Here is a 26,225-nt window from a genome sequence, read left to right as displayed (position 1 = left end):
ATGATGCTGCTGCAAGCTCCGAAATTACCTCAGAAAAATGAACCTCACCTTTGGAATCGATGATTGACGCCGCCAGAGTTTGAATAACATGCCGGAGGCAAAACCCAGAAATCAGTGAGTCCAAGGTTCCAATCTTAGTTAAAAACTAGCAAATCGAATAGTACATGAAGAATGGGGAAAGTTTTTACCAAGAGGGGCTCTCCGAGGTCGCGGAGTTCTCTAGCTTCAAAACTCGGACTCGTCGGAAGTGGCGTGTATGTCGAGTCTGTGGGCACTATCGGAGAGATGAAAGAATGGTGGTAACGTTGGTGGTGGTCTCGAGACATGGCGACAACGGACGGTGGTGGTTCGACCTGGAGAAGGTGGCGATGTGTTACTCTGTTTTTGCAATAGAGGAGAGAGAGATGAGTGAACAATGGTTTTGGGTGTGGGCTGCTGCTAGGGTTGGGCCTCTTTTAAAGAAAAACTAATGGTGGAGATTGAATGATGAAAATCAAGGGCTGAGATCTAAAATGTAGGAAATGTATTTTCTGAAAATGCGATTTAAGAATTCGTAAACTTTAAAATGGTGTAGAAAATTAATCGAGCGACGAAAAAATATTTTGCGAATATCTACGCACTCGTGACGACGCGTAGTCTAATACAAAGTTAATAAAATAAAATTTTGACATCTCGAAAAAAAAGAGGTGCGGATATGCCTCCCGCATATCTCTCAAGTGGCCTCATCGCGGCTATGTCGTCCCCAATGCACCTTCATTACGGGCACCTCGCGGTCCTGTAGTTTCCTAACATCTCGGTCTAGAATGCAAACTGGTTGCTCCTCGTAGGTTGTATTACTTTGGATCTGCAGTTCTGTCCAAGCTATGTTATGGGGCGTGCCGGGTGGATTTTTTTTTCAACTGTGACACATGCAAGAGATCATGTATATGCTGTAATTGTGGCAACAAGTGTATCTTGTACGCCAATGCCCCAACTCTCTGGGCTACTTGGAAAGGACCAATGTACCTTGGCGCTAACTTTCCCTTAACACCAAAACGATTAACTTCCTTTTAGGGGCTAACTTTCAAATAAACAAAGTCACTGACCTCAATCTCAAGTGGTCTCCGCCTCACATCTGCATAAGATTTTTGTCTACTTTGGGCTACCCTAAGCCTCTCCTGAAGAAGTTTCCCCAATAACCTCAGGACCAAGTAGAACACTGTCCTCCGTGTCAAGCCAATACGTAGGTGACCTGCATGGTCGCAAATACAAAGTTATTCGGGATATTTTATTTTGAGCTTTACATATGAAATTATGAACTAGCTAGAAAGAAGAAGCATCTTTGCCTTTCGCTTCCTTTTGAGCTTAGGTAGGAATTTCAAGTCCCCAATCAAGCTGCGCTTTAGAGACTATGAAACAAAAGCCACCTAAAAGCAATGTCCAAACTTCCAGAGAATCCTTGCTAGTTTTTTCCTTTTGGCACCACCTAAAATTGGTGTTTTGCAAGATCACATCAAAAACATGGCAAAGGTTTATTTACTTAATTAGCCCTGGAAATTTTCATTTTCTCGACTACATTACGTAATGTTAAGTACCAATCTGAATAATCAGCATAGGTTGCCTATGCCTGGCACCGACATCAGTGTTTTGTTCTGTAGAAAGTTAATATATATAAATAGTTTGTTATTCTGTGCGGAGATTATAAGAATAGACCAGCCAAGCTGTACAGTGATTTGATGCACCAATGATCAAGCAAGAAGACGCTAAGCTCAACCAAGAAAACATAATGAGTAAAATGTTGGCCTTGATGAATATACATTTTATTGGATTGATCACATGCCTAACTCATCTGGTTTATCATAAAACTGATGTGATGATACGAAGTTATGTGTATATGCATGCTTAATCATCCCTGGACCTTGGTTGTAGAGTAATTCCAAAAAATAGCTCTTTGCGTAGAAATTTTATACGTACAAGTCATCATACGTGAATCGATTGACTATAGCACAACTTGCATAATATTTTTTCAAACACATTAAATTCTGGATCAGTATACATGGTGTTTGATTAGAGGTGAAGTATATATATCTCTGCTATGCTCTTTCGTTCTTAAGTCAATATTTGCATGCCCAGGTTTTAGATGGGAACAAAGAATAGAAAAGATCTTTGGTTTAACACCTGGGATGATCTAACACCACAAAGGGTCAAAGGCCTAACCTTTTATCAAGCTCTAAAGCTCAAAGCTTTTATATTGCCATTGTAGTTACAAACTTGGAATGAAACAAGTAAAAGGAGGAAGAAAGAAGCAATCCACCCAGAAAAACAAATATGACCAATCTGGAAAAGCCATGCATCCGACAGAGATAATGATGCTGATGCCTTTAAATCAAAGTAAACCCATGTTGTGACTTGTGACAACACATCCCAAAAAAGATCTCCATTGAACCTCCATGGTAGGGTCTCTCCCACAGAAGAACTCCAACCCTAGCCGCTAAACCATATCTTAGGGTTAAGTTCTAAGTTCTAACCATCCACATGAGTTTAAGACCGTTCAAAGAGTGAGAAAGAACACAACAGTGTTTACAGTCGAGTACAGATGACAAGGCCACTCTAAAGTCTAAACAAAACATAAAGCATATTATAAAATAGGAATTGGCCACATAATGTATAAAACAAGTTCAATATATAATGGGTTTATAAAGCACATCAATACAGACACACCCACCGTCCTTCTCATAAGTCATATAATTGATTGTCTACTAGAATTCTCTTCCATTCTCCATCTCCACAGTACCATCTTTCTACTTCTTTCTCTCACTAAAACTATTCAACCAGCTCTAAAGGATTTTCATTTACAAGTCTCACTCTTAAATTTCACCTACAATCTGAGTTTCAATCATGGCTGCTTTATTGTATATAGTGCTTTTCTTGGCACTCACTGGCCGTTCAAGTACGCCCAAGCTCCTTGTTTTAACTGTTTTTCATTAACTTTGATCTGGTTATTGCTGTTGTAAAGGCTGTGAATCAACCTTAGTTCATACCTTTTCAGTTGCATCAAAGTTTCAATCTTTCTTCTGTTATGCTTCAATTTGATTCTGAAAGTTTCTTTCTTTTTCAATATGGGAAAAAGGGTCACTGAAACTGATGTTCTTGAACCGGGTTATGTTGATTAGGTGCTACTTATTGCTTATGTAAAGATGGGGTTGGTGATGCTGCTCTTCAGAAGGCACTGGACTATGCTTGTGGAGCTGGAGCTGACTGTTCACCAATCCTTCAAAACGGTGTGTGTTACAACCCCAACACAATTAAAGACCACTGCAACTGGGCTGTTAATAGCTACTTTCAGAGGAAGGGTCAAACTGCTCTGAGCTGTGACTTTGCAGGATCTGCCACTCAGAGCCAAACTGCTCCAAGTAACTAGTTGCTCCTTTACCAGTTAATTCATATAGTTCTTTTATTTCTTGATTGATCTTAGTTACTGATCTTGTTTTTGTTTCTGTTCTTGGTGATTAACAGCCACAAGTTCCACTTGTGTTTATCCAGCAAGTGCCAGGTATGTGTTCTAGCCACTTTGTCTGATGTTGAATCTTGACCTTCCTGTATTGAAAATATAATAATTAGAGATATACGGATCCACCTTTGCCGAAAATTTCTATCTGCAACTCCCATATAGAAATTCTATTGTCAATGTTATTGTGTCAAGAGTGGGAATTCCCTCTGTTTTCCTTGTGTGCAATTCAATTGATTTGATGGCTGGTAGGTGCAAATGAGCAACCTCTCACATTGGACTTGCATCCTAGTAATTACTGATTCTTAATTAGTAGATTTTAAGGGTCTTTCCTGAAGTAAATTTTCAAGTGGTTTAATGAGAAAATTTGGACAGTGCACTTCCTAATTGACATTTGTTGAGCTGTCATGAAGATACCTCATAAATTCTTTGTTCTCCAACATATTCAATTCCTCAGCTTCACAATATGTTCACAGTTCACTGCGTTACCACTCTATTAGCTAGGGGAGATTAATTTCCACCAAATATGGTCCCCTTTCACCTTTGGCCTTTGCTTGTTCCTTAAGGCAAATTGTTAATCTTTAGGTGATTTGAAATGTATCAGTGTGTGTCTCGACACATTTTAATGGATTTTGTTGCTCTAATATTTTGTGCAGTACTTCCACCACAAACTCAAGCACCACAACTCCAAGCACAACTCCAAGCACAACTCCAAGTACAACTCCAAGCACAACTCCAACCACAGGCACAACCCCAACCACAACTCCAACCACCGGCACCACGACTCCAACCACAGGGACAACAACCCCCAGTACAACTCCCTCATCAGTCTTTGGAATAAGCCCATCAAGTTCTTTTGATAATTCAAGCCCTGGTTTGGCTCCTCACTTCATTGCAGCAGCAGCAACTCTTTGCTTTTCAGCATTTTTGTTGCTATGGGGTTGAGAAAGTGGTCAGGAGGATTCCATGTGTGGATGAGTTTACCACTTGAGGATCTGGAATGGCTATGGTGGGTAGGGTTGTGATATGATATGACATTTGGGCTGTGCAGTGGCAATTCCCATTAGGGTGTTCTTTTCCTTCTTTGATTTTTCTTTGCTCCCATGTGTAAACGCTGGGGAATTTGATTCCCATTTTGAGTGGTGATGATACATGACTGCTACCACTGCTAGTGCACTGTTGGGGTAGAGAAGAACCTAATCTTTCTTTTTAGATCTTGTATATGTATGAATGAGAGCCAGAGCCCGTATTTTTTAATTTAATGGAACCACTCTATTCTATCATTGCTGCAAATTTTATACCTTGATGCATGTGTTTGGTATTTTTGGTGCTATGATGTTTCACTCTATTCTTTCCTCTTCTTTCACTCTAACCATGTTAATTTAATACATGATGAATTTTACTATATATTATCCCCAATCTTTCTTGGCACCAAAACATTGGGCAATGGCCAAATTAACAAAAAGGAGAAAGAGACTTGAGGTTGAGGGTTCATGTATTATCTCTCTTACTTGGCCCTAGGTCACATCAATCTTCCAAAGTTGGTCGCCGTATTACATTTTACATGGTTCAATCCGACCACCAACGTATGACTAACATTATACGGATCGTACACCATATTACTAGACTTGAAGATGGTAACTCTTCTTCCCACACTTGAAGCCAAGAGTATAGATGACTAATTTATGCCAACACTATCGAATCATAAGAAGAAAAAAAATTTAGGGTTTAGAGTTTAGATGGGGATAAAATCAAAACCTCTGAAACAAAACGAAAATGAGATCCCTAAAAGAAGAGAATTATTTTCTCTTATTTCTTGCTGACAATCGAACCCCTTATCAAGACTAATCTACCGATTCTTCTCAATTCCTCTCTTGCAACACTTATAAGCCTCTATAAAAACATACTTTCCAGAGGTTAGTATTCTAGTTTTCCTGTATTGTGAGCTACAGTAGTTCATATATTTTGGTAAAGATCCAAACATAACAGATGAACTGGACGGGATGCATGGCCGAAAAGATATAAACTAATCTTGACAATAATAGACGACTAAAGTAATGCATGTATGTAACTAATGTTGTTTAGACTAGATGGTTGGACCTTTGAGAGATGAAGACGCCTGAACTTCCCACCAACCATATACAGCCGTAAGCTATCAGACTTTGGAGTAATGACATAATTTGAGACACTTTTGTCACTTGACACCCAAATCCCCTATGTTCTTTGGTCTATAGTCTATACTCTTAAATTTCACCCAAGTTAAAAAATGGACTTAATGCAAGTGTATGATCCCTCCTAGATAAGACCAGAAAATAGAGGCTATTACCATATTGGCAAATTTCCATTGGTCCCTGAATAGCTAATTAATTTTGAAAGAACCTGAAGCTGTCCATGACAAAGTAGTATCAATAATGCCAAGAAAATCTACCCAGCTCCTTTAAAAACAAATCTCAACCAATATAGGAACTCATCAGGCAATTTTACTCAAACACTAATGAAGATTCTTAGTACAGAATTAGAGATTGCTACTACTGCTTGGTTCATCGGCTAATTAATGAGGAATCTGAATATGAGTATATGACACAGATACTATAATTTTTATATTCGTCATGAGTTTTGACAAGGATGCGTTCATATACGAGTCATTAACCTTAATATGCTACATAGGATGGTTGTCACTTCAGTATCATGGATGAACAATTGAAGATCTTCCAAATTTGTAAAATATAGGATAGGGTGAATCCCGTGAAATGTGAAAATGAAACCTTTGATCAGAATTGAGAAGTGTATTCAACCTCTTTGTATTGAGCTTCTTGAACAAATTCCACAATCATTTTCGCAACTGAGCTTGGCCTTTCTACATGAGGAAGATGCCCGCAATCTGGTATCTGCCGTATGATTGCATTCGGCAGTTCTGAGTGCAATCTCTGCATTATAATGTATAAACAATCAGACAAATATTCAACAGTACAAATTTGCAAAATGGTGGAAGTGTGGAACAATGAAATACTCGAAAGAAGAACTTTCCACTTTCAAATATCTCTTAGTTGTGATTGGAAGGTTGTTTCCAGGTATACTCGAACATACATGGTGGTTCTTTTTGTATGCCTATGGAGAGGAGATAAGTATTAGTGTATTACCACTCCAAGCTTGTTGCTAATAATTCGGTCTTCCTCGCCCCATATGATAAGTGTCCTCTGCTTCACCTGCCAACCAAAATGTAGAGAGAATTACAAAACAAAGTACAGGTTTTGGACACTATGAAATGAAGAGCACCTAGACTACATCATTAGTCTTCTTTTTCTTTACTTTTTGTGGTACATGGGCATAATAGAAGAGAAAAAACACATAATCCAATTAAATTGTCCAAAAGATTATTAACATGATCCCTCTTGAAAATCTATTCAGTTATTCATGTGAGTGCCATCCCTCTTGTTCCTCAGACATGAATCATGTTTATAACAGGAAAACTCATATTTGGCACTGGGAAAAAAGTAACTTGGAATGCCAAGCAAGAATAGAAGTTTTTCATCTTTCCTATATGCACAATTGCATTTTCGAACAACTGTTGAAGTCAAGGTAGAAAAAATTTCACTACCTGTTCAATCTGTGGACTAACATTATACACTCCACTCATCATGAAATCCACAAGTGCATCCTCCCACCAAGGAAACCGGCAATGCAAGCGACCAATCTAGATAAGATTACGAGAAACAACAGCATTACGAATTTAGGATCCCTCACCCCTGGACAGTTATACAAGTAAGAAATTGCATAGAAATATGATAAAGGCAATTCAATTATTTCAGTAAGGTGAAACCCTTACATTTGTCCAATCTAGTTTGGTACTCAATGGTACGCCGGTAAAGCACAAAAAGTTTACATAGAACCGCAAAGGGAAACTCTTCAGTATATATGCCTGTGTCAGAAAAGTGAATGCAGTCATTTCAAATGACGAATTCCAGAAACAAGGGATTTGAAATAAGTGACTTCTGAGAAACACTGACTCCAGCATAGGCTAACATTTTCGACATGGTTGGTTGATTTTCAGTGCCTTCTGTATACACACTTGCATCAATCAAAACCAGCCTTTCAACCTGAAAAGAAGAAGTAAAAGCCAATTCTAACTTCCATTAAACTACAAAACACAAAGTATAACAGTATAACACCCTCACCAATATACCAATTGAATTTCATTCCTAATGAATTCACAATGCAGAATTCCAATATCATCAGACACTGGAATGCACTTACTGCTTCTGGATAGCTGGTCGCAAAGTCAATTGCAACAGCAGCACCAAGGCTTGGTCCAACCAATATCATCGGCCTTTTAATGTAGGACTTCCAAAGCTGCCATGAACTATCATCAGTCTCTCATCAACTCGATTAAGCTAGAGTCTACTGATCATACAACAGGCCTAAAGTTTCATTTTAAAATTATACCTGATAAAAATGGGCACGCTTCGAGGCCACATTGCAGGAGGGAAGTCTCTCTTCCACATATACATTACAAAAATAAAAAAAGAAGAAGAATCAAAACACATATCAACACCAAAGCAATGAAACAAATCAGACAAAACCCACCTAAATCAGAGAAGCCCCAACCAAGAATGTCGACAGCCCACGTCTCAAGTCCAGCTTCCTCAAGCAAAGGGTGAGTGTATCTCCATTCTAAACAGGAGCTGCGTAAACAAGACTCAGTAATATTAAAACCAAACACACACACACACACATCAAACAATGGCGAAAACTTCTTGCATGTAATTCTTATACCTATCAAAACCATGTAGAAGAACCACCGGACTGGCCGACTCGCTGTGAAGCGACGGCCTGACGCAGCTGCTCATGACACAGTTGTCTCCGAAGCTCACCTGAGCGCGCGCAGTAAATTAAATTATTACCAGAGTAAAAGAAGAAGGAAGTTGAGTGAATGGGGTGACGTGGAGTTACCGGAAGGCGCTCGATTCTTGCGGCGAGTTTTCGGGCGAAAGGGTCTCTGATGTCGTGGACTTGTTTGGGGAGGAAAGAAGGGAATAATGCATCGGAGCGAACGGTGAGGCTTCTGCGGATGGTGGTGGGGTGAGTGGGGAGAGAGATGGCCGTGAGTGTTAGCATATTTCGTCACCTGCGGGTGAGATTAGGATGGAGTGCAGCTGGTGCGTATGTTCAGTTTATCCATCTCCAGGAAGGTGAAGGAGACGTACGGTTGGTTCATGAAACCAATTGTTACGGATGATGGACTTGGACGCCCGAATGAATGATACTTACTGAGGGGTATAAATGTCTTTCCATGTAACGTTCGGAGCGTATTCAACTGTTCCCAGCTCGTATTTGTCTCTTTCTGGCGATAATATCACGTTTCCATTGCCACAGAGAGTTGACACGCTTCAAGAATCGTCGGATAAGTGCCTAATATTCCGGGAAAGTCGCCGGATAAGATCGAGTAGGTTTGCGAACAGACAATTTTACCCCTATGCTTCTTGTCCACGTGTAACCGCAGTACAGTTAGTTCATCAACCCGACTCACAATCCGAAACCCGACCCATTGCTCCCTTTAAATACCTCTCACTCTCTCAGTGAGAGAGAAAGCGAACCGCCATGGATCAGCAGCAGAGAGTAGGAGCTTCTCAGTATCGTCCTCCGCCTCCGGGCCAAGGCGACGGCGGCGATTCCTCCTCCATTCTCTTCGTCCTCGTCGCTTTCCTCGCCATCTTCGCTATGGTAAAACTCATCTCCTCGCTTACACAACTCTCTGACCTCTTTGTTTTCTTTTGCTTTCATCGAACTAGGTCAAGATTTAGATCTTTGTTTTTAATTTATGTTTATGACTTTTGTTTCGCTTATTAAAATTCCATCGCATTTTAGGTAATTGCTTATGCGGTTGATCCACTCATGGATTGCAGTACTGTATAGCAATGTTCATCAATTTGCTCTCACTTGTCAGCCGTGTGTAAACTTTGTTAACTAATTGCTCTAGCTTAGTCGAATTTAGTTATCGAGTTGATTTCGTTTCGTTAAAGTGTAGGCTTAGTCAAATGCACCTGGTGAGTGGTGAATTCATTGATCCTTCATATATTGTGTTTCGGATTAGTGTAATGCAATGATACCTTGGCGGTTTTTCTGTGTGTTTGTATTGACTTTAGTTCTGTGTGTGTGTCTGTGTGTGTGAGTGTGTGTGTTCGGAGCTATGTAGTTTGTCTTTCACGAATTCGATGTGTGGATAATGTGTTAAAAAGTTAAAACAGACAGTGAACCGTTGCGTCTGTTATTGGCCCATGTGTCTATGATATAGGTTTGATGCAGGGTTTGAAAAAAGATTGATTCAGTTCACTATCCTTAAAACAGATAAGCTGTGAATAATATACTTTCATAGTCACATTTCTAGATATTATGAACTTTTTTGTTAGTTCCAGTTGTATCTGAAATGAGTTGTGAGGCGTGGTTTGGAGTCATGGTTGTAAGATGTTGGATATAATTTTGCTATCAGCTATGGTATGCTAGCCGCTCCAGTTTTTTAATGTTGAATTTTGGGATGTACTGATGATTACAGGTAGTGCTGCCATCTGTATCAACCATCAGCAATAGCTTTTCGATTTTGCATCAAGTCCCGGAAGGTCATGTTGGAGTTTATTGGAGGGGAGGTGCTCTTCTAAAGACTATTACAGATCCAGGTAATTTGGGTTGGACAGTGTCTCGTTCGCATTGAGTTTTTACTTGGCCTGTTTCTGACGGGCTTTATAATTAGGATTCCATCTCAAGCTGCCTCTGATAACCCAGTATGAACCTGTTCAAGTGACCCTTCAGACCGATCTAGTAATTTTCTGATCTAGCTTGTGAAGATTGAGGATTTTTGTCTTTCCATTCTTTTGCTTTAGCATTTGGTAACTTTTTGCAGGTAAGGGATATTCCATGCGGTACAAAAGGGGGTGTCATGATCGACTTTGAGAAGATTGAGGTACCGCATTAAGGAGATTACTCTGTTAACTTTTCAAGATATTGATCAATTGAGATGCGTAAATATTCACAATTGATATGCACTTGTTGGGCTGCCTTTTCTCAGGTTGTAAACAGGCTGCGTAAGGAATACGTGTACGAGACACTTCTCAATTATGGTGTGCACTATGACAAGACATGGATCTATGACAAAATTCATCATGAGATCAATCAGTTCTGCAGCTCAAACTCTCTTCAAGATGTCTATATTGATGTGTTTGATCAGGTAAGCTGTAGTGCTGAACTTCTTAATGTGTTTTAAAAGTCAAATAATTAATTCATGTATGTTTCTGTATACCAGTAGTGTACTTTTTTCCCCTTTTGATTTGTCAAATGAAAACTAGAGTATTGTTGCATATCTGAAGGAATTTGTTTTCGTTGGCTCTGGCATTGGATTTTATGTTGCATATCTTCTTGAGGTTCTAGTGCTATTGAGTTTATTAGGGTATTTAACTTCCTTTTTATGCAAATGTCGGAACCTCTTCTGTTTTATGATATTGTGGCCCGATCATTTTATTTATTCATATGCACTTCCGTTGCAGATTGACGAGAGGATGAAAGACGCTCTTCAGGTTGACTGTACCAGATATGCCCCAGGTATCGAAATTATCAATGTGCGTGTCACAAAGCCTAAAATCCCTGCTAGCATCCGAAGGAATTTTGAGCAGATGGAAGAAGAGCGCACCAAGGTAATGATGATGAGTTTATTTTATTTAAGTTTTCATTCCGAACTGTGTTGCAAACAATAGAATGAATAGATGATTAGGTACTTCCTGTATTTTTCTTTGTCCTTTTACAATCTTGTGTTGCCTAAACAATTTTGTTATAAGATTAGCGCATCCGTTATTATATCATGTGGGACTGTATGTGTAGGTCCTGATTGCTATAGAGAGACAGAGAGTGGTAGAGAAAGAAGCAGAAACCAGGAAAAAGATGGCTATTAGTGAAGCTGAGAAGAATGCTAATGTCAGTAAGATTCTCATGGAACAAAAGCTGATGGAGAAGGACAGTTCCAGGAGGCAGGAAGAAATTGAAAATGCCATGTATCTAGCTCGGGAGAAGAGTCTTGCAGATGCTGATTTCTACAAGTAATACATCTGTTCTTGTTATCAAACGACAACCTATTATTTGCTAGAATGCAAGTGACTAATGGTATTTACTCCCCAATTTTAGAGTTATGAAAGAAGCTGAAGCAAACAAGTTGAAGCTCACTCCACAGTTCCTTGAGCTAAAGTTTATCCAGGCCATTGCTGAAAATACAAAAATCTTCTTTGGCGACAAGGTCAATCTCTCTCTTTCTTCTTTATGTTATGCGTCTTCGCACAAACTTCACTCAGTAGGTTTGCTCTCCAGGTACCCAATATGGTTCTAGATCAGAGGTTGCTGGGTAACTTCTTGAAGGTTTCCAGAGAGGCGGCCAAAGATGTAACCAAAGAAATGACTGGGGAAGCTAATGCAGTCGGTGGAGAAGCTGGTAACTCTGAAGTTGAATATGCCTAAGAAACACACTGGGTAATGCTTTAGCTTGTGTAGGTATAAACATAGTGAGAACACAGTAGGAAGAAAAGGTTATGATTGGACTAGTGTCCTGTTAACATCATTGAGCCTAATATTCCAGGATGTTACTTGAAAAGTTGCTACCTCAAAACAGCCTTTTTCTAGTCTAGCTGAGTGGCATACTGTTTTCGCCCTTGGGTTCGTGTTAAAACTTTAAAGGGTGCTGTCGTAAATCCCTGTCTATGAACTTTGCTGACCAGAACTTTTCTCTATGTCCATCTCCGGTATGTTTGCTACTTGTATCAATGGCTCTGAAAGTTTTTATCATCGATTTCTGGTATGGAGGCTTCAGTTTGTTTAGTAATTCACAAACCTTCTGGAGAAACTATGCCCAAACCTCGATGCTATCTTCATGGGGATTTTGTTTCTTGTTTCATTAACCAATCACTTCGATTTTACCATAATTAGTTCATATACTATTAACTAAAATAGATTAACAGCGAGTGCTTAGCTGCCTAAGTTAGGCACATGCATCATTCACTTGGGGGAATCAAGGTAACATGGGTTACCATGTTACATGGTGTTTCTTTCCTTCTGTATTATAAGAAAAATACACGGTACAACAGAAAATCGAAAGGAAGGTTCATTTTGTTTATTTGGTACAAGACTTGTGATAATATGTCAACTTAGTCGCATCAAATATCTGGACTTGTAATATAGGGTGAGATTTGGAATCAACGTTATGGGTTAAAATAAGCCATTATAGGCATGGGTAGCAATCAATTTGATTCTTATAACAGCGAAACACATCTTGGGGAATCCAGCTTAAAGATTCCAATTAAGCAGGACTCTTAGAATATCCCAAATTTTTACCACACCAAAACTGAAATAGAGGACAGATTCCAGAAAATGTTCTTGAAGATCTACTTTTTCATTGGGGTTCACTGAAACAAACCCAAGTTTTTCTTTGTGAAGAAGAATATGTGAGATTCTTGGCTTTTTCATGCTGTAACTAGAATATGAGAATCTGATTGGACCTGGAATTGCTATAGGGTTCTGCGTCTTTCTCAACTTTTGGGTGCAACATTGTTTTCTGATCGGTAGGGGATCTCTTCTTTCTTTCTATATTCTTCCATATATAGCCTAATGTCTCGTGTTGTATTCCTTTTGTATATAATACCTGCATTTTGTATTTTTCTTATATCTGTTGTTCCTCAGAAATGGATTCTTTTGTTTGGTTTAAAGGGTTATTTGTTTGAAGGAATATATAAAGTCTTCCAGTTTTTTTTTTTGACAACAAAAGTCTTCCAGTTTAGGTATGGTACAGATGATTTTGACTCGTAGAAAGTTTTGGCAGGCATTAACTTGTATCAAATTTCGTGTGATAGTTTTTTCAGTAATGTTTGCTTTCTCTTGGTGTGAATTCCTGTTCATTTGATTCATGTATACAAAACTTGTTCTTTGTTGGAAACCGAAAGGAAAACAATGAGTGACATTGAAGTATGCAAATGCAGGATATTTGGTGTTCCTCTGCTGATTCTTTTACCATCTGAGTGGAAAATTTTGAGTGAGGTTAAAGATGTATGTGGTGGAAAGCAAAGGAGGGGCCATAGCATGTATGCTGCTGGCCTTGATCTTATTGGGGACATGGCCTGCTGTCCTGGCTATGCTCGAGAGAAGAGGCCGGCTTCCTCAGCATACTTATCTGGATTACTCTATCACCAATTTCTTGGCTGCTATTCTGATTGCTTTGACATTTGGTCAGATAGGCAGTAGCACACCCGACAAGCCCAATTTTATAACTCAACTTTCACAGGTCAGATTCAACTCCGTACTTCCTAATGATTATTCGTACTTTGATATGGAGAAACTTCAGTCATGTGTACTTCTCCACTATCACTTTTCCATTCTTGTTGCTGATATTTTGGTTATATATAAGCTTTTATACTGCCTACAAGGCCACAAGCCAATTCTCGCTACATATGCAAGAAGCGAAAAGCAAAATATGTGCTTCTAAGCCTATTAAAGCTGAAAAACACAACCACCGGTAAGACTCAGGAGGTACCTGTAAGATTCTAAAACAGTACTGATGTAATGCGATTGGAGATATAGATCTTTTACAAACCACTCAGTGACTTCTGCTCCTTTAACCTGTTAGACTTGAGCTCTAACAAGTTGTTGCCCATGATGAGTGATGCAGCATCTTCTGTTTATGAGTATTGTCTGATGACATGTGCAGGATAATTTGCCCAGTGTGTTATTCGCAATGGTGGGTGGGATAGTCCTGAGCCTTGGAAATCTTTCTACACAGTATGCATGGGCTTTAGTAGGTTTATCAGTGACAGAGGTGATAACTGCAAGCATCACAACTATCATAGGTCTTTTCTCTATCTATCAGTGTGTCGCAGCACAATCATATGATATATTTTCATGTTTCACTGATCAGCAATTTGTTACATAGTGAACTTACGTTTTACTCTTTCGTCTTAAATGTAACAGGCACAACCTTGAACTACTTCTTAGATGACAGAATTAATAGAGCCGAGATTCTTTTCCCTGGTGTCGCTTGCTTCTTGATTGCAGTTTGTCTTGGCTCTGCTGTTCACTCATCCAATGCAGCTGATAACAAAGTAAAACTTGACAGTGTTGACAGTGAGTCAAAAGGAGAAAAGTATGTTCTTCTGTCGTCTTTTATTCCCTTTTAAATTTGTGATATAATGACAGTGTTGACAGTGGGATATAATGATTCATATAACAGATTCAGTGTTGGTTAATCAGTACTTAATCAAGTTTAATGTTATCACAGGGCTTCAAAACAAATTGCAAATAAGGGTAACCAATTCTCTGAAATTCTAAGATTCTATTATATGCTTATCTGGTTACATGGAAAATGGTGGTTCATTTTTTCTTGATCTTGAATATCCACAGATGGGTTGAAGGATCTGGAGAGTGCAAATGACAAAGCAAAGGCTGGGACAGCAGACTATCTTGTACAGCTTGAGGACCAAAGAGCAATTAAGGTTTGTGTTTCAACTTCCGTTTTGCTTCTCTTCTGCACAGTGAGTGAACATTCCTGGTTACGAAAAGAATGGTTCTGTTTGTGCAGGTTTTTGGGAAGAATACTTATGTTGGACTGGCCATATGTTTCTTTGCCGGTCTTTGCTTCTCCCTCTTCACACCAGCATTCAATGTCGCCACAAATGATCAGTGGCATACTTTGAAGAAAGGAGTTCCTAATTTGGTTGTCTATACTGCGTTTTTCTACTTCTCATTATCTTGCTTCGTCCTTGCTGTCATTTTAAACATCATCTTCCTCTACCACCCTATGCTAGGCTTACCCAAAACGACATTCAAAGCTTATTTGAATGACTGGAATGGTAGGGGTTGGGCCCTTTTGGCCGGAGTCCTATGTGGATTTGGAAATGGTCTCCAATTCATGGGAGGGCAAGCTGCAGGATATGCAGCAGCTGATTCTGTGCAGGTTAGTTTCATGACATTATCATATTGTGTCAATAAGCAACTCAAATCGATAGTTTGACAACATAACATAACATACTTATCTCTCAGTGAGTGACATCCAAGCATGTTTAGTGAGTATAACTTGCCAATTTATACGCATTGGGCGATTGTAATGCAGGCACTTCCACTTGTGAGCACTTTCTGGGGCATACTTCTGTTCGGAGAATACAGAAGATCGTCACGAAGAACATATATATTGCTTACCGGCATGTTGACAATGTTTATTGTTGCCGTTGCCGTCCTAATGGCATCAGCGGGGCATCGAAAATGAGTATTCACTCCTTGTCTAGAATTTGTAAATCTATGTATAACACAAAATGAAGATTATGTACTGGTTTCTTGGTATTTAAGAAAATAGTAACAGTATTCTGGGGTTCAAGAAGAGTTTTACTACTAGCGGGTTGAACTTATTAAGACAATTAGCCTTTTTTTAACCTTTTTCTTTCTTCCTTTTTCGGTATGAAAAAAAAAGACTAAAAAATGAAAATCTCTACTACAACCTAAATTTAGAAATGCATTTTGGTGATCAACTACGTGTATAATAATGGAATTTGTAACGTCATTTATTATGGTCCAAGCTCCAGCTTGTGTAGGCGGTGACATGAATTATCGTATGTGTTGACTTGACATATATGGTGACATATTGCCATATTGGGCAGCTCGCCATTTGTTTCTTCTCACAGCTAACCATATCTTGGGAAATCCAGCTTCAAGGTTTCAGACAAGCAAGAACTCTTTTATATTACCACCATGTTTCTATCACATCAAAACTGACACCAGCTTCTCTCTCATTTTCATGGTCTCTCGCTCTCACTAAGTTACTTCACGTCCTTGTTAGTGTTTCCGCTTAGTGAAACCTGCTTCTTCTTCAACTAATGGGATTCTTTCTGTTACAGTTGAGAATCTAAAGTATAAGGTTCCTTGTGTTTTTCATATTATTTTTAGAGCATTAGAATCTGATATAGTGATTCTGATTGTGACGTTAAAAAGTTTATTGGAATCTGCTGACGTAGCTTTTCGGTCCTCGTCAACTGGTGGCTGCAACGCTTATTGCTTGTTAGGTGATCTTTCTTCTTATACTATATAAAACCTTCATTTTTTTTCAGTTGTATTTTTCTATTTTTTGTATAAGATCTGAACATGTTGAGCTGTGATTGATAAAGCAATTGTGTTGTTCCTCAGAATTCGTTTTTCCTATGCTATGGTATGTAGTATCTATTTGGAATCTCCCACCATGATTTTGAATCCTTAGGCAGGCTGGCTTTCAGGTCATACCTAAAAGTTGGGGATTTTCTGTTTTGGTTCTTAGAAATGTAGTCCTTCCAGAAATGAATGCTATCATTTAGTTGAAGCTTATTCTGTGTTAAAAATTTATGGGAAACTAGTGAGTGATAGTGAGCTATATATGCATATGCAGGATCTCTCTGGTGTTCCACTGCTGGTATTTTTGCCTTCTGAGTGGAATTTTTCGAGGGGGCTAAAGATGTATTTGGTGGAAAGCAAAGGAGGTGCCATAGCATGCATGCTTCTGTCCTTGTTCTTCTTGGGGACATGGCCTGCTATCCTGGCTATGCTCGAAAGAAGAGGCCGACTTCCTCAGCATACCTATCTGGATTATTCAATCACCAATTTCTCGGCTGCTATCTTTATTGCTTTGACACTTGGTCAGATAGGGAGTGGTACAGCTGAGGAGTCCAATTTTATAACCCAACTTTCGCAGGTGAGTAAGAAGTGTTTCTGGCATGGGATCAGACTATTCATATCGATACATATTAGATCATGCAGAAACTTCAATCATGTGTATTTTGAATTGTGATTTCCATTTTGTTGTGTAATAAGTTCATTACTAGTAAGCTATTCTTATTTAAGGTTGCTGCTTCTTGGCTGTTCAATATGTAAATCAGTGATATAGTTTCAATTCAACTGGATTTTGAGTCTTCTTATGATGACAGTTGCCGGCGAATTGGCCCTGTGTTTTATTTGCAATGGCGGGCGGGGTATTCTTGAGCCTCGGGAATCTTTCAACACAATATGCTTTGGCTGTTGTTGGTTTGTCAGTGACAGAAGTTATCACTGCAAGCATTACAGTTGTCATAGGTCTCTTTCTTTTCTATCCTTGTCTAGGCACTGCACAAACCTTAAATGTAGTAAATGCACTTATAAGTTACAGAACTTGGCAAATATTGAACCCTCTGTTTGTTCTCTTCTTAAATGTAACAGGCACAACCTTGAATTACTTCTTAGATGACAAAATAAACAAAGCCGATATTCTTTTCCCTGGTGTCGCTTGCTTCTTGATTGCGGTTTGTCTTGGATCTGCTGTTCACTCATCCAATGCAGCTGATAACAAAGTAAAACTTGACAATTTTCCAAGTGATCCGAAAGATGGAGGAAAGTACGTTTCTTTTAGCCAGAAATGCTATGAAATTTGTTATGAGTAGCTCTTTTAGTTGTTAATTTTAACTAAACCTTTGTTAATTTTCACTAAACCAAGTTAATGTTATCACAGGCAATTAAGTGCAAACCCAAATAAGGGTGAGAATTCTTTGAAGTTATAACATGTTACTATATACATGAATTGATCTATGATGGTAGTTAATTATTTTCTCTAAATATTGGGATTCAGTGGATGGGAAGGACCTAGAGACTGGAAATGATCATGCTGTGAAAGCCAAGGCTGGGACAGCAGATTTTCTTGTACAGCTTGAGAACCAAAGAGCAATTAAGGTCGACAATTGCGCTTAAAATTGGTTCTGTCCTTTTGATCAATGTATAAAGCTCTCATCAGAATGGGTATGATTCTGTTATATATTGCAGGTTTTTGGAAAGAGCATTTTTATTGGATTGGGCATAGCTTTGTTTGCTGGAGTTTGCTTCTCTCTCTTCTCACCTTCATTCAACTTGGCCACAAATGATCAGTGGAACACTCTAAAGGAAGGAGTTCCTGATTTGGTTGTCTATACTGCGTTTTTCTACTTCTCAGTATCGTGTTTTACCATTGCCATTATTCTAAATATTATCTTCCTCTACCGCCCTATCCTAGGCTCACCAAAAACTTCATGCAAAGCTTATTTGAAGGACTGGGATGGTAGAGGTTGGGCCCTTTTGGCTGGTATTCTATGTGGATTCGGAAATGGTCTCCAATTCATGGGAGGCCAAGCTGCAGGATATGCAGCAGCTGATGCTGTTCAGGTTAGTTTTGTGAGATGAACACAATTTTTTTTTCAAACTGATCAAGATTGATAGTTTGGCAAATTAGCGTGTTGTACTTATTTTTTGGCTAGTGATATCCAAGCATGTCTCATTAATGTAACTTGAATTTTATATGCATATGAGGTTGTAATGGCAGGCATTTCCACTTGTGAGCACTTTCTGGGGTATACTTCTGTTTGGAGACTACCGAAATTCATCACAAAGAACATACATATTGCTTATTAGCATGTTGGGCATGTTTATTGTTGCTGTTGCTTTGCTCATGGCATCAGCAGGGGAGAGAACATAACAATTCAACTGCAAAATCCTTGTTAGAAAAACTGTGTACCTCTGTATTAGATCATGAATCAAGATTCAAGCAAGAAAATGCTGAAGAACAAAATAGGCTCATCAATCAGGAAGATTATGACTTATGAGTTGTGCAGGTGTTTGTGAATGTGAAATATTCCACTGAAGATTATTTCTGTGGTATTGGTGGGTGGAGTTTAGTCAACAGAAAATAAACAAGATATGGGGGCAGTTTAAGAAAGGATACAAATGAAATTTGTAATATATATCTGATTCTTAGCAAAAGTCTTGGAAGATGAAAACGCCTGATCCAAGTTGATTTTGATTTGCTATATATGTTTTCTTTCCTTAGACTAAATAATACCAATTAACAAACTGAACTTGTCAATTTATTTGACCTTTGATATTAATTATAGGAATCAATACAATTGATTCTCACAGCAAAACATATTGCAGGGAATCCACATTTAAGACTCCAGTTAGGCACACAATTTGAATATTGGTTTCTATCACATCACAGATGGAAAAACCAGCTTCTAACCATACAATAATCATTATAGTGTTATCTCAGACAATTGAAACAATTGAACCTATTCTCATACACCACCTCTGTGTTCTCTCATTCATCTCCAGAAGTGTTCATGTTCAGCAAATCAGCTTCTGCAGTAAAGGGGATTCCCAGAAAAGAGTCATCACTCTTAAAAAAAACGAAAAAGAGAGAGAGAGAGATGCGGAGTCCGAATGCTGTGAAAAGATTACGGTGCTGACTTGTGGTTTAAACAATCTTTGAATTGAGTAGGTATTTCCTTATCTTGGATTATCACTTCAAAAAGATTACGGTGCTGACTTGTAGTCTTGTAGATGATGAAGTCAACTTTGGTGTTCTCAAAGTTGCTATTATTGTGTCCTGAGGATAATATTGGTGACTTTTTCTACATAATTTATCACTCAAGTTTAACTTCAACTTCTTCAGATATCTGGAGTTCCAGTAGTGAGTGATATTGAATCAACCATACCTATGTGCAGGTTTTATTTCTTCTAGTACTCCACGACTGATTATTTCACCATCTGAGTGGAGTTCTTTTGAGTTGGTTAGACATGTATGTGGTGGAAAGCAAAGGAGGTGCTATAGCATGCATGCTGATTGCCTTGGCCTTCCTAGGCACATGGCCTGCTGTCCTGACTATGCTTGAAAGACGAGGCCGGCTTCCCCAGCATACTTATCTGGATTACTCCATCACCAATTTGTTGGTTGCAGTACATTGCCTTCACATTTGGTCAGATAGGCAGTAGCACTCCTGAAATGCCCAATTTTTTAACTCAACTTTTACAGGTGAGCTTGAAGTTTGTGAAGTGTATTTTAGGATTGTGCAGAAGCATCAGCCGTGTGTACTTTTTGTATTTCTACTTTTCGTTTCTGTTTCACGTGTGTTGTTGTGTATTTGGTAGTAGGCTTTGCATTATGGCTGCAATATGTCCAGTGACATAGTTTCAGTCCCAAAATTCAACTGGTGTTTGAGTCTTATGTGATATGGTGCAGGACAATTGGACCAGTGTATTATTCGCAATGGCGGGAGGGATAGTACTCAGCCTTGGAAATCTGGCTACACAGTATGCCTGGGCCTTAGTTGGTCTCTCTGTGACAGAAGTGATCGCTTCAAGCATCACAGTTGTAATAGGTCTCTATTTAGTGTTTCTGCCCTGAACGGTACTTGGAAAAATATTAAACATACTGTCTAATCTTTCCTTCAAATGAAACTACAGGTACAACATTGAATTACTTCTTAGATGACAGAATTAATAGAGCAGAAATTCTATTCCCTGGTGTTGCTTGCTTCTTGATTGCGGTTTGTCTTGCCTCTGCTGTTCATTCATCCAATGCAGCTGATAACAAAGCGAAACTTGACAGTCTGCCGAGTGATAAAAAGGATGGAGAAAAGTATGTTTCTTTTCTTTGCAATTGCTTTGAAATTTTTGATGAGTGTGACATTATTGTTTGTTGAACGAGTTCCAGTAGTTGGTTAATCTTTACTAAACCAATTTTAATGTTATCACAGGACTTCTAGCGTGATTCCAATTGAGAGAGAAATTCTATGAATTCAAAATATTTCTATCCTCTAATTCTGTTGCTGTTCTTCATGACCTATAAGCTCATTTCCAATATTTGTTTATTTTATAGATTTGTCTAAGGATATGGAAAATGGAAATGGTTCAACTCAGAAGGCTAAGGCTGGGACTGCAAATTTTCTTGTACAGCAAGAAAACAGAAGAGCAATTAAAGTTTGTGATTCTGCAACCCACTTTATATATGTAACTCATTTTCTTTCGATATTGAACATGTACTATGTGATTCTGTTTGTGCAGGTTTTTGGGAAGAATACTTATGTTGGACTGGCCATATGTTTCTTTGCCGGTCTTTGCTTCTCCCTCTTCACACCAGCATTCAATGTCGCCACAAATGATCAGTGGCATACTTTGAAGAAATGAGTTCCTAATTTGGTTGTCTATACTGCGTTTTTCTACTTCTCATTATCTTGCTTCGTCCTTGCTGTCATTTTAAACATCATCTTCCTTTACCGCCCTATGCTAGGCTTACCCAAAACAACATTCAAAGCTTATTTGAATGACTGGAATGGTAGGGGTTGGGCCCTTTTGGCTGGTGTCCTATGTGGATTTGGAAATGGTCTCCAATTCATGGGAGGTCAAGCTGCAGGATATGCGGCAGCTGATTCTGTTCAGGTCAATTTCATGTCATAAACACAACTTTTTTTCTGCACACATTACCAACACATAACTTAATCTCATGAGACAAAGCTGTTAGAGATCTTTGTTATATGAATTTTAACTTTTTGTTGTTATGGCAGGCTGTTAGCATAAGTGAGCTGTGTGTGAGTTGTGTAAAACAACAAACATGTTACTCATGGTGCTAGAACATCTAGGATTCATCATTAGTGATAATGCTAATGTTCAAATCAATTCGTATAAATAGCTAGACTTGTATCAGATCAAATATATCAATATCAAGCAGTATAATTACCTAATTCAAGTTGGTATCAGAGCCTTCGTGCTCTTTTTTCTTCTTTTCGCCTTTTCCGGCCGGTTACCGCTACTCCGGTGCTCTTCCAGTCCTCCGGTGCTCTTCCAGCCGCTGACTAACCCTCCGTAGCCGCTGCATAACTCCTGACTCGCCTCTCGACGTCGCCTCCGTAGCCGCTACCTACCTCCGGAGCTCATCGACCCGCTGTCTCGCCACTGCTCCTTATCGCCACCGCCGCACTCTCGTGCTTACCGCCGCACTCCGGCGTCTCTCTCGTTCGTCGCTGCCCTCCGCACTCTCCCCGGAGTCGTCACCACAACTCAGCCCGAAGTCGCTGCCCTCCGCACTCCGACGCTCATAGATCTGCAGTCAACCCGAGGTCGCCGTTCCGCTGCCGCTGCTGCCCCGACGTCGCCGTTCTGCCGCTGCTGCTGCCCCCGACGTCGCCATTCGACCGCGCCGCCCCCCGCCCTTCCACAAATTTTTCGGGTTTGGGAAGTTTTTTCGGAGGTTTGGGGATTCTGTCAGATCCTCAACCCTAAAATACCACCCGGGTCAAATTTCAACCCGACCCGGCCCGACCATATCCGACCCGACCCGGAAAGATTTGACCCGGATCCGACCCGACCCGTCAACGCAACCCGACCCGGTCCGGCTATCTTCAGTCAGTGTATGCTAACCGACAGTGCAAGTGCACCGGCGACAGATTGTTCTCCATTTCTTGTATTTTTTCTTGCGGCCTAATCCCTAATTTTTACATTGTTTCCTTTTTTAATGGGTTCTGGACACGAAGCAGAGGGTTCACAGCTTCCTGATGTTCCGACCTTTGAAGTATCTGTCAAAGGTTCTGACAGTGGTTCATTTGGAGGCGCCAAACTCAACGGAACCAATTTCCGTAAATGGAAACGACTTATGACTGCTCATCTTCGAGGCATGCATAAGATGAGACATGTCACCGGCGTCACTAAGGCTCCTAGTCCTGAGGATATTGTTGCCTACAATAAATGGGACGACGATGATGGTCTTGTTATGTCTGTCTTGTGAAAAGCTATGAATGATGAGATAATTGATATGGTAGAGGCATGTACAACTGCGCAAACAATATGGGAGACACTAGCCGGCTTATATACTAATGATTCTGATTTCATACAGGTTCATGAGTTAATGTGCACAGCTTTGACAATACATCAGGATGGGCAACCGGTGGCGCACTATTTCACCAAACTAAAGAATATTTGGGCTGAGATTGATGTGAAACGTCCTTGCATGATAAAAAATCAAGAGGATATTATTTGGTACCACAAGGAGAAGGAGCTTGAACGCGTTCACCATTTCCTAAAGGGTCTTGATGCAAAGCATACCAGTGCGAAAGACGAATTACTCCGAATGACCGAACCATCTAGTCTACTTATCGCTTTCAACTATATCCCAAAGGATGAGTCTCAGCAGGAGAGTATTCTTCAGGCGCCGGCTGTCGTTTCCAGTCTCACTGTTCATGCTCGAACTCCGGCACCACCTCTTCCACAAGCACCTTCTGCTCCCCTTCACCGACGCGGACCATCACCAGGCTTCGGGAATCAGCCTCGTCCTCCTTGTTCTTATTGCCATGATACTAACCATGCTCGTGCAACCTGCTGGAAATTATATCCACACCTTAGGCCTAATTATCTTCCCCGGGCTAAAGCAGCTCTTGAATTAGTTCCGGAACCTGATATCTATGGTGTGGTTAGGCATGATCATCATCATACTGCTGGAGGAGCACCTACAGCCTCCTTCGTTGGCCGTGGTCAAATTGGTATGGCTTTCAATATTTCTCACTCTGTTAGTTTTGATACATTGATTATTGATTCTGGTGCATCTGATCATATGACTTATGAAAAATCTTATTTTACCGTATTGTCACCTCCACCTGTACCATATGTTACTAATGCTAATGGTAAGACATTTCTCGTGTTAGGGACATGGTTTGTTCCTATTACTCCCACCATAGAGCTTCACAATGTACTCTATGTACCTGCTTTATCTCATCATTTGATATCTGTTCCCCAATTGAACGCTGACGCTCAGTGCTCTGTGACCTTTTTTCCTATGTATGTGTTATTTCAGGATCTTCTCACCGGACGGGTAATTGGTCGGGGGTATCTAAGGGGCCGGTTGTTTCATCTGGATCTGACATACGCAGGGGACAAACCAGGGGGACAGTCTCGGACCGATTTACTCTCCACTTCTGACAAGCTAAGTGAAGTTTGGTTATGGCATCGTCGCTTATGGCATCCATATTTTAGTGTTATGAAAAAATCCATGTCTACTTTATTTATTAGTGTGGACGAGTCTTGTTTATGTTGTGAGACATGTGTTTTAGGCAAGAGACATCGATCTACTTATTCCCTTAGTACTTCTCCTAAAAGTTTTCTTCCTTTTGAATTAATCCATTCTGATGTTTGGGGACCCTCTAAAGAATCTACTGTATCAGGAATGCGATATTTTGTGTCATTTATTGATGATTGCACACGTCTTTCATGGATTGTTCTTCTTAAAAATAAAGATGAGGTTTTTCCAGCTTTTCGTGCCTTCCATACCTCTGTCCAAACACAATACAATGCCACCATTCGAGTTCTTCGTTCTGATAATGGGGGGGGGGGGGGAATATGTGAATCATGTCTTTCAGGAGTTCTTTAACACACACGAGATTGTTCATCAAACAACGTGCCCTTACACACTTGAGCAAAATGGGGTTTTTGAAAGAAAAAATCGTCATTTACTTGATATGGCTCGATGTATTCTCTTTAGTGCCCACATGCCTAAATACCTTTGGGGTGATGCTGTCATTACTTCCGCCCACCTTATTAATCGTCTTCCATCTCGTGTCCTTCAGGGGAAAGTTCCTTATGAGGTGCTTGCATCTCATGTCTCATTACCCTCTTTTCATAATCTTTCTGTCCGTGTTTTCAGTTGTGTTGCTTTTGTACATCTTCCACAACATCAGCGTTCTAAGTTGGATGCCCGGGCAGTTAAGTGTGTGTTTGTTGGGTACGGAGGACATCAGAAAGGGTACCGGTGCTATCATCCCCCTACTCGGAAGTACTATGTCACTATGGATGTTACCTTTTTTGAAGACATGAGTTATTTTTCCTTTTCTGATACTGCTCTTCAGGGGGAGAAATCATATTTTGAAGAGCTGTATCATGGAGAGGGGGAGATAAGTGAGCCAGTTGATATGGTAACAGGTTCTGTTGAAATTACCAATGTGTCAGCCACACAGGCACCACCGAAGGTCGTCACTCAAGAGATTGAGGCACCAGAAGCTGACAACACAACTGCCCCTCATGTCTCCCATACCACTGTTTATACCTCTGACCAATGCTTTCCTGGTACAGAAGATCACTCATATGAGGTTAGTCATTCTATTAGGGCTAATAGCAGACAATATGTTTTGCCAAATAGGTCTACTCGGGGACAACCAACAAAAAATATGAACCTACCCTTCATACTAAAGCCAAGTATCCAGTAGCCAATTTTATATCTACCAAAAGATTATCTAAGTCATATGAGTCATTTGTGAATCAAATATCTATTGTATCAGTACCTAACAAAGTGCAGGATGCATTGGGAGATCCAAAATGGAGGAAAGCAATGGAGGAAGAGATGAAAGCATTACAAAAGAACAATACTTGGGAGATTGTATCTCCATCATATGGCAAGAAGACTGTAGGATGTCGTTGGGTGTTTACAGTGAAACATAATCCAGATGGGTCAGTAAGCCGGTATAAAGCACGTCTAGTAGCAAAGGGGTTCACCCAGACATATGACATAGACTATGATGAGACATTTGCACTTGTTGCAAAGATGAACACTATCTGGGTATTACTCTCTGTCGCTGCTAACTTGAACTGGCCACTTAGGCAGTTTGATGTCAAGAATGCATTCTTTCATGGATAACTAACAGAGGAAGTATACATGGATCTTCCGCCTGGATATGTGGCCGCTTCCCCAAGTAACTCTGTATGCAGATTGAGAAAGTCTTTGTATGGTCTTAAACAGTCACCTCGTGCTTGGTTTGGAAGATTCTCACAATTCATGAGGAAACTTGGTTACATACAAAGTAATTCAGACCACACGTTATTTCTCAAACATCAACAAAGGAAGGTAACAACCCTAATTATATATGTTGATGATATGGTAGTTACTGAG

At 39.8% G+C, this 26,225-nt stretch overlaps 5 protein-coding genes and 1 pseudogene across 10 annotated transcripts; 5 read left to right on the top strand and 1 right to left on the bottom strand.

Annotated features, from left to right (window-relative positions):
- Positions 1 to 2,713: 2,713 nt before the first annotated feature.
- LOC126791924 (PLASMODESMATA CALLOSE-BINDING PROTEIN 3-like) lies at positions 2,714 to 4,780 on the top strand. 2 transcript variants are annotated; one of them, XM_050518423.1, is made up of 5 exons: positions 2,714 to 2,929; positions 3,153 to 3,392; positions 3,496 to 3,532; positions 4,144 to 4,195; positions 4,232 to 4,780. In XM_050518423.1, the coding sequence occupies exons 1-5, from the start codon at positions 2,878 to 2,880 to the stop codon at positions 4,430 to 4,432; spliced, it is 582 nt and encodes a 193-aa protein (XP_050374380.1). In that variant the 5' UTR covers positions 2,714 to 2,877; the 3' UTR covers positions 4,433 to 4,780. The 2 variants fall into 2 exon arrangements, with proteins under 2 accessions (XP_050374380.1, XP_050374379.1); XM_050518422.1 differs by having other exon boundaries at positions 4,144 to 4,780.
- Positions 4,781 to 6,027: 1,247 nt separating this feature from the next.
- Positions 6,028 to 8,697, bottom strand: LOC126791922 (uncharacterized). The gene is made up of 10 exons (XM_050518420.1): positions 8,438 to 8,697; positions 8,261 to 8,358; positions 8,072 to 8,169; positions 7,931 to 7,980; positions 7,742 to 7,837; positions 7,495 to 7,584; positions 7,314 to 7,406; positions 7,086 to 7,181; positions 6,628 to 6,693; positions 6,028 to 6,414 (listed from the first exon to the last, which is right to left on the bottom strand). The coding sequence occupies exons 1-10, from the start codon at positions 8,600 to 8,602 to the stop codon at positions 6,259 to 6,261; spliced, it is 1,008 nt and encodes a 335-aa protein (XP_050374377.1). The 5' UTR covers positions 8,603 to 8,697; the 3' UTR covers positions 6,028 to 6,258.
- Positions 8,698 to 9,071: 374 nt separating this feature from the next.
- Positions 9,072 to 12,306, top strand: LOC126791921 (uncharacterized). Its single transcript, XM_050518419.1, has 9 exons — positions 9,072 to 9,208; positions 10,038 to 10,158; positions 10,233 to 10,300; positions 10,383 to 10,442; positions 10,548 to 10,706; positions 11,023 to 11,169; positions 11,354 to 11,568; positions 11,654 to 11,762; positions 11,834 to 12,306. Exons 1-9 carry the CDS (start codon positions 9,086 to 9,088, stop codon positions 11,978 to 11,980), a joined length of 1,149 nt encoding a protein of 382 aa, XP_050374376.1. The 5' UTR covers positions 9,072 to 9,085; the 3' UTR covers positions 11,981 to 12,306.
- Positions 12,307 to 12,807: 501 nt separating this feature from the next.
- On the top strand, positions 12,808 to 15,862 carry LOC126791919 (ureide permease 2-like). The gene is made up of 8 exons (XM_050518418.1): positions 12,808 to 13,077; positions 13,492 to 13,793; positions 14,217 to 14,355; positions 14,477 to 14,648; positions 14,784 to 14,809; positions 14,906 to 14,997; positions 15,084 to 15,458; positions 15,615 to 15,862. The coding sequence occupies exons 2-8, from the start codon at positions 13,557 to 13,559 to the stop codon at positions 15,765 to 15,767; spliced, it is 1,194 nt and encodes a 397-aa protein (XP_050374375.1). The 5' UTR covers positions 12,808 to 13,077; positions 13,492 to 13,556; the 3' UTR covers positions 15,768 to 15,862.
- Positions 15,863 to 16,628: 766 nt separating this feature from the next.
- Positions 16,629 to 19,753, top strand: LOC126791918 (ureide permease 2-like). Of its 5 annotated transcripts, none has more exons than XM_050518416.1 (8): positions 16,629 to 16,700; positions 16,914 to 17,216; positions 17,449 to 17,593; positions 17,717 to 17,891; positions 18,006 to 18,031; positions 18,123 to 18,223; positions 18,314 to 18,688; positions 18,846 to 19,178. In XM_050518416.1, the coding sequence occupies exons 1-8, from the start codon at positions 16,698 to 16,700 to the stop codon at positions 18,996 to 18,998; spliced, it is 1,281 nt and encodes a 426-aa protein (XP_050374373.1). In that variant the 5' UTR covers positions 16,629 to 16,697; the 3' UTR covers positions 18,999 to 19,178. The 5 variants fall into 5 exon arrangements, 4 of the variants coding, with proteins under 4 accessions (XP_050374373.1, XP_050374372.1, XP_050374371.1 ...); XR_007671886.1 differs by lacking the exon at positions 16,629 to 16,700 and having other exon boundaries at positions 16,750 to 17,216; positions 18,314 to 18,448; positions 18,540 to 18,688; positions 18,846 to 18,992; XM_050518415.1 differs by lacking the exon at positions 16,629 to 16,700 and having other exon boundaries at positions 16,750 to 17,216; positions 18,126 to 18,223.
- Positions 19,754 to 20,095: 342 nt separating this feature from the next.
- LOC126791923 (ureide permease 2-like) lies at positions 20,096 to 21,831 on the top strand (annotated as a pseudogene).
- Positions 21,832 to 26,225: the final 4,394 nt, after the last annotated feature.

Source organism: Argentina anserina, chromosome 4, assembly GCF_933775445.1.
Source record: "Argentina anserina chromosome 4, drPotAnse1.1, whole genome shotgun sequence".
In the NCBI taxonomy this organism is placed as follows: domain Eukaryota; kingdom Viridiplantae; phylum Streptophyta; class Magnoliopsida; order Rosales; family Rosaceae; genus Argentina; species Argentina anserina.
This window is presented reverse-complemented; position numbering and strand designations above follow the sequence as displayed.